Genomic DNA, 18,479 nt, shown 5'->3' on the forward strand with positions numbered 1-18,479 from the left:
ACAGTATCGAAATAGCTGAATATAGAAAGATTAAATCTTCAGTATCGTCCGAGTCACAGTAGGCAACCCCCAGCACATGCCAACATCCTGCCCATTCACTGAGGTTGTGGGTGTTTCTGGCACTCTGCCCAAAAACGCTGCCAACTCCTAGTCCAAGTGATACTACAACTACCTGAACGCTTATCCAGAATTAAAAATAATGCACTATGTTCAAACTTTGAATACAAAGCTGCAAAACCGTAGTGATTTCTTTTTGAAAAAAATGTACATGGAAAAAAATAAAAAATTATACTTGAACATTCTTCCCCAGTAAAATTACATTTGTAGTTTTGTAATTAGCTATAGGAATCCAAGGATTAAAATGCAAGGGGGAGGGGGTGGGGAAAGAGAATGAAAGAAACAAACCATCATAACTTACCATAAATGGCAATTAGCTTGAACTGGTTTTGTTTTGCCTTCCCCGCCCCCTTTTAATATAAGAAGTACAACAGTATTACCATGAGTTTTAGTGAGATCTAATGGATAAAGAGCAGGGCTTTGGGCAGGTCCCATCATCTCTGTACCTCAGCTTCTCACCTATAAAATGATAGGATTTCGTCTTTCAATTATCTACTGATATAAAGTATAATGTAAGAGCTAGGTATTGTTCACTACCGAAAAGCAACCCTAAAGGCATAACAAGTGTTAGTTTTGATAGACAGCATCATTTGTCAAAACCATTATTCTAGGTATTTAACCATATGAAGTTTTTTGTTTTTATTGCAAGGAGAGACACATACACCTAAAATAACACAATTTTTTTCTAAGGGTCACTTCTAACTGTAGGGAGAAGTGACCCCTTCCTATCACCTTCTTCCAACTTTTTAATCAATTTCGCCCTGTTCCTCAGTTTCTAAACTTTTTCCACCTCACTTCTGTCCATCTGCGAGCATCCCAGAAGATCCCTTTTTCCTATATGCCCTTTTTTAGTTCCTTAACTCATTTTCAGTGACCGGCTTTTAGCCAATAAAATAAGATAACTCGCTTCCAGGAATCCAGATTTTACGTTTGCTGAAGAAAAACATAGATTTCCCCCTTTAAAGGGGAAGATCACATATTTCTCCTTTAAAGGAAAAAAAACACCATGGGAAACTGTGGGTTTCCCCATCCAGGTTGGTAGCCTTCCAGCCTGCTAGGGGCTGCTTGGGCGCACCATGTACATGCGCATACACGTGCATGTGGAAGCCAGGCAGCAGTGGATAACAGCACCTCCAGGCAAGTCTATGGAGACAGGGCACAGGCGATGCAGCAGTAGGGCACAGGTGACCGGGGGGGGGCACACTCCCCCCCCTCCAGTTTTTTACACTCACAGCATGGCAAGGGCCTACAGCTGAGCTAGACCAGCTCCAGGCAGCAACCACCTCCATGGCCCAGCAGGCAGCACCCAGAGCCAAGGGAGCTCTGTACTGACATAGCCACCTAGGTGAGGTGCAATGGTGGGGGTGTGGAGTTGTGTCCCCACTGTTACTGGATGGGCGGGAAACACCTCACCTTGGCAGCCACAGTGGCATGGCACTCCCTCCTGTGCCAGGTCCTGCCCACTGGGACATAGAAGGAGCTGGTCCGGCCCAGCTGCAGCCCTGAGCCCTACCATGGGCACAGAAATCTGGTGGGGGGGGCACATAGCCCCCCCACATATCACCTTTGCCCACACACACACCCACCCCCTTCCCCACATATGGGGGGGCTGGGGGCAGCAGATCAGGCGTGAAGGGCACCAGCAGTAATGGGGGGACTGTGGGTCAGGAGTGAGAGGCACCAGCAGGGCTGGGAGGGCTGTAGCTTGGGAGTGAGGAGCAATGGCAAGGGGAGAGGCATGGCACTGGCATATCAGGGCTGCTCAGCACCACAAAGCAGCGGGGGGGTGGGAAACAGTGCCAGCTGGGCCTGGTGTCCTGGTGAGTAAAGGAGGCAGGGGGAGCTCTGATTTTCTATGGTAAAAAACAAAATTGAACACCAAAATGTATAGGTATTTAGAATGTATTTTATTATAATGATTAAGGCACTGGTAGGCTTCCAAACTGGTTTAAAACTGTAAATATATCAATAAAACATTGTGTTCAACTGATACCTAGGTATAAGTATAGGTGAGTTTCATTTTAACAACAGAAAAACATGGATTTTGGGGGTTTTACCAGAGAATTTAGGATATTTAAACTGAAAAAACCAGGAGAGCCTGCCTAAGGGGGAAAGCCCTGTTCCTTCTAAATTGCTCCCAGTCCTAAGAGCAGAAAGCCACACTTATATATTCTGCCATTACACTCCCACTCCTTTCTCCTCGACCTTTTTGATTTCCTTTCTTGTTACAGACCATCTTTGTTTCCCTACCTTCCAGCTTAACAAACAAGATGAGATGATATCCCTAAGGTGTCCTAGCAAGAAATTTTATCCCATGCATTTCAGTGCTCTTCAAGTTTCTCCCAGAAGTTCTACCTTATTGCATTCTGTGCAATGCAAAGTGAAATTAAAGTCACTTGTTGGGAGTCATCTTGCAGTCAGCCATGCATACAACCTAATAACAGCACGAGCAGCAAAAGAACAGACAGAACAAGCAAAGAAAGCAAGACATCAGAAAACAAATGGACTCTGCTTTGTCTTGTCCTGTACAGTCGAAAGGGACCTTAACAGATCATCAAGTCCGACCCCCTGCCCTGGTCAGGAACAAGTGCTGGGATCATAATATCCCAGCCAGATATCTATCCAACCTGCTCTTGAAGACCCCCAAGATAGGAGAGAGCACCACTTCCCTTGGGAGTCCATTCCAGAGCCTGGCAGGCCTAACCGTAAAGTAATGCCTCCTGATATCAAGCCTGAACCTACTCTCAATCAATTTGTGGCCATTTTTCCTTGTTAGCCCAGGTGGTGAAGCACGCAGGGAGCAGATCACACCTCCGCTCCAGGCCTAGAATCAGGCTCTGGCCTTGTGCTGTCACCACTCTACTATCTCAATCCCAGCCCCAGGCCTGCCCATCCATCCTGCTCCCAGTCACCACTTCCTGCCCATCTAAAGCCCCATCTCATCTAGGCCAGTCTTCATGGAGACCCCAGGATCACTGAGTGGTGACAGCATGAGGCTCCCAGGTCAGAGCTGTGATTTACTTCTTTCATGGCCCTGCCTGTAGAACTGGTACCCATTGCAGGGGCATAAAGGGAGCGGATTGCAGTTCTGCCTCAGGCCCCATGCTGAAACCACCCAGCAATCCCAATCCCAGCCCCTGCTCCCAGACCCCACCTGCCTGTCCCACTCCCAGATGCCAGTCCCAGCCTGCCTGTTATGCCATCTGAGTGATACATATATAGCACTTGCTTTTTGTGAACTCAAGTTCACTTTATCCAAATTGTTAGGTGTCACTGTGGAAGACAAACCAAGTCTAGTGTAGTTGTCCACAGAAGTCTAGTGAAATCCAGCTTAGTCTAGACAAAAAGCAATTGTAAAAAAATAGGACAGAAACTTCAAAACATGTGTTATGAAGTTCCACTGCATAAGCCCTGCTTACCCAACCCCAAAGTCCCCATCAGGTCAAAGTTAGAGTATAAACTGGATCTAGCCAAGTAAAGCAGCAGCTTATTGGCATTTCCAATGTGATGGAAGAACCAGGCCCCCGGTCTTCACTTTTAAGGCACTCTGAAAAAACAAGAAGAGAGCAGAATAGGAAGAATGCCACTTTTGACACAAGAAACCCAAGTGCGAGGTAACTATAAGCTAGTTATCCTGATGCCAACTCAGAGAAAGTACCAGAAAGCTCATAGTGGATTTCATTAGTAAAGAATTATTGAACAGAAATATAATTCATTTCAGTTAGCATAATTTTATGGAAAACAGGTCCTGGCACAACTTTATTCTTTGACAAATTTTAGTGAATAAAAAAGCTGTATAGATGGCCTTGGACTATTCACTATTTTCATCAGTGACTGGACAATATAAAATCAGTGCAGTTGAGGGCTCCAAGTGGTACACAGATTTTCTGAACAGTAAAAAAAAAATTAAAACAGAGCAGTCACACATAGCAGACGATCACTTGGTACACTGAGACCTTTTAAACTAAGTGAATAATACTAGGAAATGCAAAAAACCTATGCAAATAGGTTTGCCACATGGGAAAAAAGGCCAAAAATTTACCCAGGGATTTTTATACAGCAGTAGCGAGTAAGGAGTGTCTGTATATGGCATTCCTGTGACATCCTAGGAAAGACTGCATTGCTGGTGTCCTTATTTCAATAAGTATGTGGGAAACCTAGCAAGGTGAAAGAGAAACACCACAAAAGTGACTTAGGGACTGGAGGAAAAAAAAAAAAAAGAATAAAAGCTTATTCTGTGCAGTTTTTCATTAAAAAAAATCAAGAGCATGTAAATAACATTATGGGGAGAAAGGAACTTCTTAATCTAGTAGCAAAAGGCATAACAAGATCTAATGCCTCGATAGTAAAATGACTATATTAAACGGGAAATAAGGCATATTAACTTTTAACAATGAGAATGATTAGCCACTGGAACAAGCTACTGTAGGAAGTGATGGATCCTCTATGCCTCAGCGTCTTCAAATACAGATAGAATGCCTTGAGCCAAATAAGTTATTCGTTTTAATATAGAGATAACTGGCTGAAATTTAAGGGTCTGTGACAAAAATGAGATTAGATTGGTTAATGATGTAATGGGATTATTTGTAAATATTTGAGTAATTTTCTATGTAAAAAAGAAACAACTTACAAATTAAACAGCAGCTATATTATTTGGATGCCCACAGAGAAACTTACGGCAAAACATAATTTCTCTGTCAGATCAATCTACTTCTAAATATGAAGTATACAAAATGTCAACATAATTCTGAGAGAAATGCTCCTGCAGTTCTTGAAGGCAAGTTTTTTTTCCACTGTATTTCTCCAATACACTCCAACAGTAGTAGAGTGTTACCACAACACTGGCAATACCTTCCTCTGGGAACTTAATGCACCAGAGACTGATTAGAGCTACTGAATGTAAACAGACAATAAATGCACTCAATTCTTCCATTGTTAAAGTTTGCCAACAATGCAGCTAGTGGTACTGTTCTTACCACAGCTATATAAAGGCTAAAAATCTAATATTACTAAAGCTTTTTCTACATAAGGTTTCATAAAATATCCACACAATTTAAACAAGGAGAAGTGTAAAAATAAGGAAGTAAAACCTCTTGCATATTTGTCTGCTTTTCCTGAACAATTTATGAAAGGAAAATTCAGTTGCGGTAAAACTGGCAGCCTATCGTTAATACAAAAACAGACCCTTACTCTCAAAAGTGGGCACAAACAGAATGATTCTTTGTGGCAATTTTTTACATTAACCTAATTTTCTCTCTCAAGTTTTCCAAGTTATTTCTTCCAGCAAACTACCGCAAGCTTACTTTACAAATACTCTGGAAGTATTTATTGCAACTGTAGCAAACTACAGCTTGAGCCACAGTGCAGCCAGGTAGGTGTTATAAAAGATTGCCTACATAATCCTTTATCCTACAGCCAAAAAGAGCCAAGCAGTACAAAACTGCATCCCAATCCATTTTCATATAAACTATATTAAAATGCCAAGGTTTACAAATACATACAAAAATCAGTCGCCTGAAATAAAATTGGAAATGAAGATTTAACGAACAGCCTGGTCTACTGACTTCCAAATACATTTTAAGCAGCAGCATATCCCCAAATTTTGACCACTTGTGTATTTCTTTTTATTTCTTCGACCTCCCACCATTTATAATTGGTTTCTTTCCTTTCCACCTTTCCTCCCATACATACTGAGCACTCTAACACCTGCTTTTTTGTTTTCTTCTGACCACCTTACCTCCCTCCCAAATTAAAAAAGCCTACAAAAAGTCTAAAATCTACAAAAGTCTAAAAAAGAAGAGACATGTTGTTCAAAGCATATTTTCACAGTATTTACACGAAACTGAATACCCATTCACTTCACTAAACTTTAACCATTTGGGATTAAATTTTCCATGCCAATCTGACATACCTGCTTGTCATCCCTCCCCACCAACAAAAATAGTTCAATTCCATCAATAGGAAAAGTGGTAAAAGGGCTTAACAACCTCCTTGGCTCAACAGGGAACTCATGGACTTCCTACATCTAAAAAGAGAGGCGTATAATGGATGGAGGACAGGAAACACCACTAAGGAGAAGTATACAGCACTGGTTCGCACCTACAGGGAGTAAACTAGAAAAGCCAAGGCTGCAATTCAACTCCATCTGACTACACGCATCAAGGACAATAAAAAGTCCTTTTTCAGATATGTGGGGAGTCTAAAGAGAAACAAGGGCAAGACTGACCCCTGCTAAACCAGCTGGGGCAGCTGACTAGTGACATGCAGGAAAAAGCCAGTCTGCTTAATAATTACTTTGCATCAGTTTTTCATGAGCCCAAAGGGACCACCCTGCTGAACATGATGCAGGATGACCAGGGTGAAGATGAATATATGCCCACAATTGCTGTGGATTTTCTGAGGGACCATCTTGAGAGGCTGGACCCTCATAAATCAGCTGGTCTGGATTGGTTACACCCACGAGTGGTAAAGGAACTGGCAGATTTCATAGTGCAGCCACTGGCAAGGATATTCGAGAACTCGTGGCACTTGGGCAAAGTAGCTAAAGATTGGAAGAGGGCCAATGTGGTGCCTATCTTCAAGAAAAGGAGGAAAGACGACCTGGGAAACTACAGGCCAATCAGTTTGACCTGAATCCCTGAGAAGATTTTGGAAAAAATTATCAGAGAAACCATTCCTGACAGGCTAACAGAAGGCAACATTCTGAGAGATGGCCAGCACGGGGCTGTTGCAGGTAGGCCTTGCTTGACCAATCTTATTTCCTTCTATAACTAGGTGACGTATCACCTAGATAAAAGGGAAGAGGTTGATGTCACATATTTGGACTTTAAAAAGCCTTTGACCTGGTGTCCCATGATGTCCTCAGGGAAAAATTAGGCAACTGCAGCCTCGACTACTCCACAGTCTGAAGGCTGGTGAACTGGCTCCGAGGTTGGACCCAGAGAGTGGTGTAGTTCACAGAACCGAATCAACATAGCACCCAGTGATTAGTGGTGTCCCCCAAGTCTCTGTTCTCGGACCTGCACTCTTTAATGTCTTCATAAACTACCTGGACACTGGTGCCAAAAGCAGACTGGCCAAGTTCACTGACAACACCAAACTTTGCAGAAGAGTCTCTACACCTGAGGATAGACTGGTGATCCAGGCCGACCTTGGTAGGCTTGCAAGGTGGGCAGATGAAAACCTGATGGCATTCAATACAGAGAAATGCAAGCTGCTCCACCTTGGGGGAAATAAAACCACATCACACTTTTAGGCTGGGCAACGCTACACTTGCTAGCACCACGACCGAAAGTCTTGGGGGTCACGATGAACCACAAAATGAATATGAGCCACCAATGCAATACTGCAGCTAGCAAAGCAAACAAAACCCTGGCTTGCATCTACCAATGCATCTCAAGCAAAACCCAGGAAGTCATCCTCCCACTGTACTTGGCCTTTCTGTTGTCATTTGGATAACTTAGGTGTAACTATTTGTAGAATTAGGATAAAATATAGCAGCATGGCATACAGCCACTCACTTTAAAACAAAACAGTGTTAACCCTGAAAAGCTATTTAAATTTTCCCTGAATTGTTACATAAACCTGTACACATCCAGGCCAAAACCTTTAAAACCATAAGCCAAAATTTAGCAATCTGTATTTAGGCCCCAAGGAACAGTATCATTCTTAGGTCAAAAGACCATTCAGAACCCAACTCCCACTCATCTGTACCTAATATCTCCCCTGCCACCACAAAATTAACCACACACACAAACAAGAGCCTATGCCACTCTGTTCCTACCTGTTAAACAATTCCCCAAACTGTACACATTAATGCTGACATTAACACTGAAATAAACAAGAAGACAGCCATACTAATACTTAACACCACTAAATAGATTCATAAATGTAGGGTCGAAAGGGACCTGAGTAGATCATCAAGTCTGACCCCCCACCCTGAGCAAGAGTGAATACTGGGCCCCAGCTAGGTAATTATCAAGCCTCCTCTTAAAGACCCCCAAGGTAGGAGCCAGCACCACTTCCCTTGGAAGTTGCTACAGATCCTAGCCACCCTGACTGTGAAGTAGTGCCTTCTAATGTCCAGCCTGAACCTACTCGCAAACAACTTATGGCCATTATTCCTTGTTACTCCGGGAAGTGCTTGGGGGAACAGGGTCTCTCCCATTCTCCACTGGTCCCCCCTGTTAAGTTTACAGACAGCCACCAGGTCCCCTCTCAGCCTTCTCTTGTGAAGCCTGAACAGGTTCAGGTCCCATTGCCTCTCCTCGTAGGGTCTGCCCTGCTGTCCCTGGATCATGCAAATGGCCCTCCTCTGGACCCTCCTGACGCTGGCCACATCCCTCCTAAAGCACTGTGTCCAGAACTGGATGCAGTACTCCAACTGCAGCCTGACCAATGTCGTATAGAGGGGAAGGATCACCTCCTTGGCCCTGCTTGTGATGCATCTGCAGCCTTACTGACCACGTCCTCACATTGGCAGCCTGTGTTCATTCTGGAATCAATAATGATGCCAAGATCCCTTTCTGCCTCTGTGCTGACAAGAAGGGAGTTCCCCAGCCTATAGGTATGCTGCTGTTTTTTACTGCCCAAGTGCAGTACCTTGCACTTGTCACAATTGACTTCCATCCTATTTTCATTTGCCCACCCCTGTAACCTGTCCAGGTCCAGTTGTATTCTGTCCCTCCCTTCAAGCGTGCTCACCTCGCCCCAAAACTTGGTGTCGTCAGCAAATCTGAACAGGGTGGTTTTCACCCCCTCATCCAAATCGCTAATAAAGAAACTGAACAGTATGGGTCTGAAGAACAAGCCCTGGGGGACTCCACCATCCACATCCCTCCAGGTCGAATGTGATCTGTCCACCGCCACTCTCTGGGTGTGGCCCCTCAGCTAAATTTGTGATCCATCTGACTGTGCAGGCATCAATGCCACAGTCGCCTAGCTTTTTAAAGAGAATGGGGTGGGAGACGGTGTCAAAGGCTGTCCTGAAGTCCAGAAAAACTACATCCACCGCGACACCTGTGTCCAATGATCTTGTGACCTGACCAGGTTGCCTCAGCTACGACCCCCTTCCATGGCAGGAAAGAGTACTGGGGTCAAACAACCCCAGCAAGGTGTTTGTCTAGCCTTGTCTTAAAGACCCCCAAGGTAGGAACCAGCAGCACTTCTCTTGGAAGTTGGTTCCAGATTCTAGCCACCCTGACAGTGAAGCAGCACCTCCTGACATCTAATCTGAATCTACCCTGTGCGAGCTTGTGACCGTTAATTCTAGTCACTCCTGGTAGTGCTCGGGGGAACAGGGACTCCCCCAATGCCTGCTGGTCCCCTCTGACTAGTTTGTAACAGGCCACTAGATCCCCCTTCAGCCTGTGAGAGACAGTGCCAAAGGCCTTCCTAAAGTCCAGAAAGACTATGTCCACTGCTACCCCTGCATCTAAGGATTTGGTGACCCGGTCATAGAAGGCCACCAGGTTGTTCTGACAGGACCTGCCTCTAATTAACCCATGTTGAAGTGATGGAGGTATACTCCTCTTTGGTGATGGCCCTTCCTTTCTACTGGGTGTACGCCTCCCTTTTGGCTTTCAGGTGTTCCTAAATGCCTTTGGCGAACCAGGGGGGGCTTTTGAGCACTCTTGCCCCTTTTGATTCTTATTGGAAGTGTCACCGCCTGGGCTCGGAAGATCGTCTTCTTAAGGAATGACCACTTGTCTTGGACACCCAGCTCCCCTACCCTCCAGGACCTCAGTGCCCCTCCTACCAATCTTCTTAACTTGTTGAAGTTGGCCCTCTTAAAGTCAAGGTCTACTGCCTTGCAGCAGGCCCTTGACACCCTGTGCTAGATGGTGAATTCCAGTAGACAGGAAAGAGCAAAAAAAATTCAGGCTTGCCAAACAGAAAACAAAAAAGGCAGAGTTATCAAGTTATCATTAATGCAAAGGTGTGTGTAACGCACACCCACAGACGCATGAATGACGCTTGTCCCTAGCAGCTGAGCGTGGCAGTACACCTGCTATGAAAAGGAGGGCAACCATCTGCAGGCAGTCAGTGATTGCTGCTGGCTGCCGACACCAGCAGCTCACCACCCTCCCCCCCACCAGTGCTGGCAGCATCTGCGGGAGCTCCCCACTTAGCACCACAGCACTCTTGCCGCCATGTTCCCCCAGCCGCTGGGGGACAAGCATTGTTCATCCGTCTGTTGGTACATTACACACACCTTTTCACTAATGTAACTTCTAATATTTAAGTTTCCTATATTATTTCCATTCAAATAAATTCTGCTTCATTAATGATAAAAATAAAAGCTGATCCATGACATCACTGCCATAGCTAACACAGGCTTACAACCACAGGTTACATTTCGTGGAACTAAATACATGGAAGTATTTTCTTTAGTGTTGCTGTATACAAGAGGTGTAGGAGAAGAGCTGCTTTTCACCCATCTTCCAAGTACAACAATTACTTACTTGTGACTCCAAATCACTTTTAATTTTCTCTAACAAATTGTGACCAATCACTTCCAGTCTAGAGTAACAGGGCATGGTATATTTTGACTATAAATGTGTTATAAAAGGATTGTATAAAGTATGGCACAGTCTTGAAAAGTTATGTTTTATGATGATCCAAAACACTACAATTCTGCATTTTTTTTAAAAAAAGGAGACATAATAAGTGACAGCTTGCAGGCCACTGTTAATGCTGACAGGCTGAAAAGGGCAAAATATGTCTAAGGAGCAGACAGTATAAATAGAAAGCTCTACTACATGTCTATAATTTCAATTGCAAGGTTCCACTTGAAAAAAACATTCTTATACCTTCTCCAAGGCCTCTACCTCCTTACTGATTTTATTTTCCTAATCACCTCTACTTTTTTCAGCTTCAGCAGTTAATTCAAGCAACTGACTATACTCTGGGTTTTTTTGCTTCAAGCTCACCATTATGTTGCCTCATTCTATTTTCAGTATTACAAACGGTGTGTTTTACTGTCCAAACCACTTCTAAGAGCTAATTCAACAAAGATTCTTCTAAAGATGTTGATCTACCAGCCAACCCACAGGTTGCTATAGAAATGTTGCACCTTTTCTCCATTCCTCTGAGATCTTGTAAAAAGATCTCCGTTACTGGACTACAGACTTGAACAAAAATAGCACCCATTTATGAATCAATGTATGATTAGTATCTAAACTAGTCAGCCCCCAAAGTAAACTTCAGAGAATATTTTATGGAAATTAGACGTTCTGTACTTATTATCTTTAGAAATTGTTCAGTGACATGTCTTGAAGTCCTGATGAATATCTTTCCTCACTGCAAAGTCAAAAAGGATTTCCAATTGACAAGATCCCCAACCCCTGATAACAGGGCCAGAAGACATTATTGCTACCTTACAAAAAGCACAACATGTACATTTCAGCTAATACTTGATAAGTGAACATTTCTACAACTAACACTATTTTTGTCAGTCTCGAATAAATTACTACGGTAACTACATTTCAGGCACTTTTCAAGCCTATGTTCTTCTAAAACAGTGGTTCACAACCCCTCTAAGCTGGGGCACCCATCCAAAAATTCAAACTCTTAGTTTTCACTCATTTTTGACTACAGAAAAATACTAAAGCAATTCTTCTGTTGCAAATTACACAGCTCAAAATGTTTTGAACACTATGGATTCTTATTTGAAATCTTTAGGTTAAACTTTTCAATCAGGTTTGCACACCTACTAACATTCTGTGGTACCCTTGAAAAGAAAGTAAAATACCCCAGGGTGCCACGGCATCCGGGTTAAGACTCACTGTGCTAAACATCTGAATACCTATTGGGGGAACAAAAGAGGTTCCTCATGATTGGTTCCAGACCCTCACCAAGACCCACCAGATCTAACAGCCTATATGTCATTACTACCAATAAGATGTGAAGTTATTACCAGTAAAACGATGATTATAGTTGGAAAAAAGCTAGATCTGACAGTAAATGCTTACAACAGACTTTGCATTCTAAGAGAATGACAGTGTATACCAACACCTAGCTATCTGAGTAAAGATATGTAGGATCCAACTTAATTTCAACTGTCACAACTTTTATCACAAATATAAAAAAACCTGCATATTAGCTCAGAACTTAAAATACTATAACCTAACTAGACATACCAAGCTATTTACCTAAAAGCACTTAAATATGAATATCAAGAACACTTATGGAAAATAAATTTGTCAATATATTTATAGCCCCATCAGATAATCCAAGGGGCTAATAGATTTCTTTTTTTTCCTGCCTTAAGGTTCATAAATCACTCGCCCTACCTCTCACAGGCCAAATCAAAGGGCTTCATACATTTTTAAAATTATTATTCTAAAGTTAACAATGCCCTTATATGTTACTTAAAAGGGTACTCAACTTTTATACAATTCAGTACTTGGGCTTCCATGTCTGCCACAATACTGTAAAAATTCTTCTTTTAAAACACTACTGAAATGAAGGAACAAGCTTTTCAAGTCTTATTTTAAATGAGCTCCCAAGCAATCTATTCAAGTTAACTGGACAGCAAACACACAAACATGTACTAGTATTAGTATGAGAAAGTTTGCAGTTTACTACCACTTGCCGCTCACATTTGGTGCTGATAAAAGCAGGGTATGAAAAACTATAACTTGCACTGGAATGGAAGATAGTTTGAGGATCAGCATGTCATACCCTGCCTGAAGGGTTTTGTGAAATCCCTAGTCTTATTCTTTGCACAAAATTCCCAGAGACTTCCTTTCCATTAAAATGATTTTATACTATCTACCTTAGACAACTAACAAGTGTGACCTTGTTAACATGAAAAGCTGTACTGGCAAAATCTCAGATATTACCGCAAAATTAAGCACTTATTCTTTAATAGCCATCCTGAAGAAATCACCAATTTTGTTCCCCTGTTTGATTTAATCACATCTAATCATATTCGCACAGCATCTGGGTGTGGTTTAGGAAGTTGTCTACACCAGCCATTCTCAACCAGAGGTCCATGTAATGCCTGCCCTGTAGTATGTGTACTACATAACAAACCTACAACATTAAAAGTCTCTGCCAAGCTCATATCTCCCCAAGTTCCTTGCAATAGGAGAACTGCTCTGATATTTTCTTGTAGGCAAAGAAACACCAAGCATTGGCATTTTCACAGGAACTGCCTTCAATCTAAAACAAGGTTGAGAGCTGCTGACCTGAGCAGGTGGGGCCCCAGTGCTATTTTTGGCCCCTGCTTTTAAAGGCGAAAAAGAAGAACCAATTTTACAGGAGACAGGCCAGGTCCAGGGCAGCTTTCTTAGAGCTGCTCGAGGAGATCTAGTCGGCAGAGGCAGCAGACCCCGGGCAGGGGCAGCGCGGGACTGGGACCCAGAACCGCCCCGGGCCGCGGGAAGGAGGGGGAAGGATCCTGGGGGAGCCCAAACACCCCGCGGTTTCCGGCCCCGCCCGGCACCTGGGCCCAGCCGCGCCGCCCCGCCCCGCCCCGCTCAGCGCGCCCTAAGGCTCCTTCGGCGCCCCCAGCGCGCGGGAAGGCGTCGCCCGCCTCGCGGCCCTGCCGGGCACTCACGATGGTGACGCTGGCCTTGCGTAGGTCGCGGTTCTCCTCCTGCAGCGCCTTGCACTTGAGTTTGTAGGTCTCCAGCTCGATCTTGAGTACCTTGTTTTCCTGCTGCAGCGAAGCCAGGCGGTTCGTCAGCTCCTCCAGCCGGAACGGCGAGATCACGATGCCGCCCGGCTTCCCCCCGCCGCCGCCGCCGCCGCCGCCCGCGCCCGGCCCCGCCGCACTGCCGCCCGCCAGAGACCCCGGCGCCCCGCCGCTGCCGCCCGCGCCATCCGTGTCGCTCTCGCTCGCGCTGTCCGCCATCGCCGCCGCTGCCCGGCTGCCGAGAGGGCAGGAGGAAGGGGGCGGGACGTCGGCGCGCACTGCCCGACAGGGCCCCAGGACGCAGGCGCCGCGCCGCGCCTCACGGGAGCTGCCCGCGCCGCTCGCCGCTCGCCACCCGCCCGCTGCAGCGCCCCCGCGCGCCGCCAGCCTGCCCCGCAGCCAACCGTGCCGCGGCCAATGACCCGAACAATAACAATTATAATAGTAATTATTACTATTGTTATAATTATAATAATTATTGTTATTATTAACAGCCATGAATCCGGAGTTGAGAGAGAGCTTGTATTATTATAATAATTCTTACTAATAATAAGTATCGCCATTAGTAGCAGTATTACTATTCCTGCTATTAATAGCAACAATATTGGTTATCAGTAATCATTATTATTCTAATACAGCAATTACTGATGAGAATGATGAGTGCAATTGTTATTAATAGCAATAATAATGCTAATTGTTGTTATTACAATGATCGTTCATAATGATGTGTAGCAGGGCACTTAGGGCAGAGGCAACCTATGCCTGGGCCCTGCAAGCCAGGCAGAGCTGCGGGTTGCCTGAGCAACAGGCTGATGGGCAGCTGCAAGTGGGCAGCTGACGGAAAAGAGGCAGGGCACTGAGCATGCAAGGATCCTGGTTTTCTCTGATTTAAAAAAATTCCTAATTTTGGGTTAAAAAAACCCCCAAATCCACATTTTTCTGCGATTTAAATGAAACGACACTAATACATAGATCAGTGGTTCCCAAACTTTTTTTTCCATGACCCGCTGTTGGGAGCAGAGTGCGGCAGTGGCCCTAGGGCAGGGGAGCTCACGGCATGCAGTGCGGCTCGTCCTCTGTGTGCAGCTCCATCAGAATTGCCCCTGTGCCTTCATTTGGGTCATGACCCAAGGTTGGGAATTGCTAATACAGATATACTAGGCAACTGCCCGTCAAGAATGATGGGGAGGGTGGGGAGTGGGTGAGGACAGAGGCCTGCGTCCCTTCCCCACCCCCACCTCAGGCCGGGGCCGGAGCCGGGGCCATTTCCCCTCCCTCCCCCCGACTGCTTTGGGCCATAACCCCCCTTACCTTTCCTGTTCCCCTCCCTCCCCTGTTCCCCAGTGCCTCCTTTCTCTGGCAGCGGTTGTTGGAGGGGGTGGCCTCAGCCCCTGCCTCCAAGGAGTGGGGGAGGAGGGCAAGGCCAAGGGAGCTGGCCCTGCCATCCTCACAGTCATGGCGGCTCTACACTGTCTGTCCCTGTCTGCGTAGGGCACTCTGATCGGCTGCTGAGACAGCCAATCAGAGCGTAAATAAAGCATTATAGACAGACAGACAGACTTAGGCATTTATAAGATTAGAATATAGAGTGGTGTTTCATTTAAATCACAGAAAAATGTGGATTTGGGGATACTTTTTTTTTTAATTGAAAATTGGGTATTTTTTTAAATCAGAGAAAACTGGGATATGGGGGTGTAAGGGAAGGTATGGAGGCCTCATTAGTGCCCAGAAAAGTGCAACCAGACAAGGGCTGCAGCCACATAGGGCCCAGTGACTGGAAGAAACCAATTAGAGCTAGTGCCTCAGACCCAGATCTGACACAGTGGGCCTAGGCTAGAAGGCCTAGCCAAATTAAAGGGGCAGAGGCTAAGTAGGCCAAGGCCCCAATAAAGGAAAAAACATTTGTGTAACACCCATGAGGCATGGGGCATGGTGTAAGGTAGCATTTCTCAAACCATGGTTTGCAACCCAAAAGTGGGTCACAAGAATATATGATAGGGTTGCGAAGAAACTTTAAAAATGGGTTCTTGTTTAAAGGAGAAAAATGTGGGAAACCATGGGTTTTCCCTTGTCAGCTGGCAGAGTTCTAGCCTGCAAGGGGCTGCTCGGGGGCCCCCTCATCCCCCCAACACACACACTTGGTTGGGGTGGGGAGCTGAGGCCCAGCAACCAGTGGGTTGGGAGTGAAGGCACTGGGTTGGGACTCACTGTTGAAATTTACAAATGGGTCCTCATACAAAAAATGTTGATGTAGGAGAAGTTTGGAGCCCAAGGACCAGTGAGTTTTTGTGACGTTCAGTGGGCTGGGGCCAGGCGAAGGCCTGTGGACAGCCTCCCGATTTATTATTTTACCATCAAGATATGGCAGGCAAGATGAGGGCACTGGAGCTGGCACAGTTGCGAAGCCACCAGGGGTATCATGGCCACCCCTGGGGACCCCAACCCATAACATAATGATATTATTAATATGATGATGATGACAATATAACTCTTCTCCCAACCCTGGGTTTGTGGCTGTTGTGCCCTACAAACACTTAAAGTCTTAATGTGTATTAAAACAGGCTCATGTGCATTAAGTGTCACTTAAATCTTGCTTTTTAGTTAATGCACTATAAGACAGGCTAATGCACATTTTCCAACTACCTCACTTTGGGAGGTACTTTTATATGTGCTGGGTGGGACTCAGCGCTGGGTGCTTTTAATTAGCAAACCGTTCTAATTAAAAGCACCTGTGCGTCACATGTATTAGCATCTCTGCGTGTCCCCACACTGAAAAAACTGGCAATGGGGCACTTTGAACTAAAGCTCATTGAACATGTTTTATTTCAAAGCACCCCACTGCCACTCCTTCAGCGCAGAGATGCACAGCGATGCTGATGCACATGATGCACAAGGCTGCTGGAATGGAGTGCATCAATTTTCATGTTCTAGCGGGCTCTATTTAATAGAGTCTGACAAGCTGGATTTCCAGTGTGTTGGACCAGGCTCTACGTGTGTGTGTAGGAGCCCGGAGGTACTAGATTTAATGCGTATTAACTAAAGTACATTGATGCATGTGTAGATGCATCCTTAGAGACTGACAATTATCATTTCTGTCGCTAATAATTACCATCTCTGCTTACTGTCGCAGAGCACCTAGGTTCTCTGCTCCTATAAAGGGGGGAGGTGTGTCTCAGAACATGTAGGTGTCCTGCTCCTTAGAGTGGAAACAGCTAAGGAGAGAGCCCTGGCAGTGAGTGAGAAGCTCAGCTGCTGGTTACCAGGACAGCCAAAGAAGTAATGAGGAAGGACAGGTGCAGGTTGCTAGGGCAACCGCTGGGAACCAGCTGACCGGAAGGGGCAGGGCCTGGCTTCCATTTAAACCCAGGGTGAGGCTAGGCAGGTAGTTTCCTGTGAGCAGTCATAGAGGAAGGAGCTTTGCTGGGCTGAACAAAGAGGAGAGGCTAGACTGTGGGTACCACTTTGAGAGTAGGTGAAGGATAGAGCACCCCTGATGTGGTGGGATTAATGTTATAGCCAAGTGGCTTGATTTTTATGTTGCAGCCTAGGGGCTTGAGCTTTCTATTTACTGTTTATGGCTGGTGGTTTGGGTGAGGCTATTAGGTGTTGGAGGAGGCCTTGTAGGGGCTCCATGGTAGTGTGGGGACCCTGGTGCTAGAGAGGGTGCAGCATTTAGGGTGCACTGACCCCAGCCTGGAGAAGGGGAGTGGAGAATTAGAGGCCAGGTAATGCTGAGGCTACCTGAGCTCTGTGGGGGTTTGAGACCCTGAGGAGGAGAAGTGGGGCCAGGTACAGCTATGGCCACCTGATCCCCAAGGCTGCAGAAGCCCCAGAGCAAAGGGGGCAGCAAGAGAAGCCCCAGAGCAAACAACATCCAATACATCAGTGAGTCTTGGGGCATGGTATGGGGTGGTTAGAACCATGCGTTGCCCATAAGGCTGGGGTGCATGGGAAGCCCATTATAAGAACAAAATGAGTGACAGCAGGAGAAAACTGTGTCCAAGAGAATGAAAGGCAGCTTCCCTTTAATATTTAAGATCAAGACATGGCGGGTGAGATTTGAGGGTGCTTGAAGTGAACTTGGCATGGTAGGGGGCACCTCGGAGATCACGGCCACCCTAGGACCCTGCTCCATGACGCCTACCTGTGGAGCTGTATTAAAAAACAGCAGCAGCCCCAAGGGTGTAAGGCAAAACAATGAATCAGTCACTTGCTCAGGATTTAATGCCGTATTACAGTTATGTTACAATTCCTTCTATTGTCACTCAAAGCTGCTTTTGAAGACCTAACACTTGTATTACTCCATCACCTATCATTTTCTTATGAAATTGCAAGTTGTCCCATTTAATGCTATTTCCATTGTGGCTTCTCACAGATTTACATATTTCTTCTTAATAACGTAAATCTGCTGTGCCCAAACTTGGCATACAGTGTACCAACATGATATTTATAACATACTCACACAATTACCAGAATAATCATATCTTCCCCCTTATTTCTTATTGCAACCCTCCTTATGTTCTGGATCTCAGAATAGAAAGTTATTTCTCCTCCCAGGGGGTTCTACTCTTACCTTGATTGATTGATTCTCACGTTGCTGGTTCTGCCCTGGACTCTGATCCTGCCTTGAGTTCCCCACATAAACACATGGCCACTTACTTTACTACGGCTCTCAATGGGTAGTGGGTTCTGCCAAACTAATTCTAAGTATAGGACACAT

At 45.3% G+C, this 18,479-nt stretch overlaps 1 protein-coding gene across 1 annotated transcript in view; it reads right to left on the reverse strand.

Annotated features, from left to right (window-relative positions):
- The window catches only part of CCDC6 (coiled-coil domain containing 6), a 90,573-nt gene extending 76,505 nt beyond the window's left edge, over positions 1-14,068 (reverse strand). Inside the window, exon 1 of the mRNA XM_090056937.1 lies at positions 13,682-14,068. Within this exon, the coding sequence (XP_089913063.1) occupies positions 13,682-13,978 (297 nt within the window). The 5' untranslated portion in view covers positions 13,979-14,068. The remainder of the gene's footprint in view (positions 1-13,681) is intronic.
- Positions 14,069-18,479: the final 4,411 nt, after the last annotated feature.

The sequence above is a fragment of the Crocodylus siamensis genome, chromosome 7, assembly GCF_052110815.1.
Source record: "Crocodylus siamensis isolate JL-2025a chromosome 7, ASM5211081v1, whole genome shotgun sequence".
NCBI classification, from domain to species: domain Eukaryota; kingdom Metazoa; phylum Chordata; order Crocodylia; family Crocodylidae; genus Crocodylus; species Crocodylus siamensis.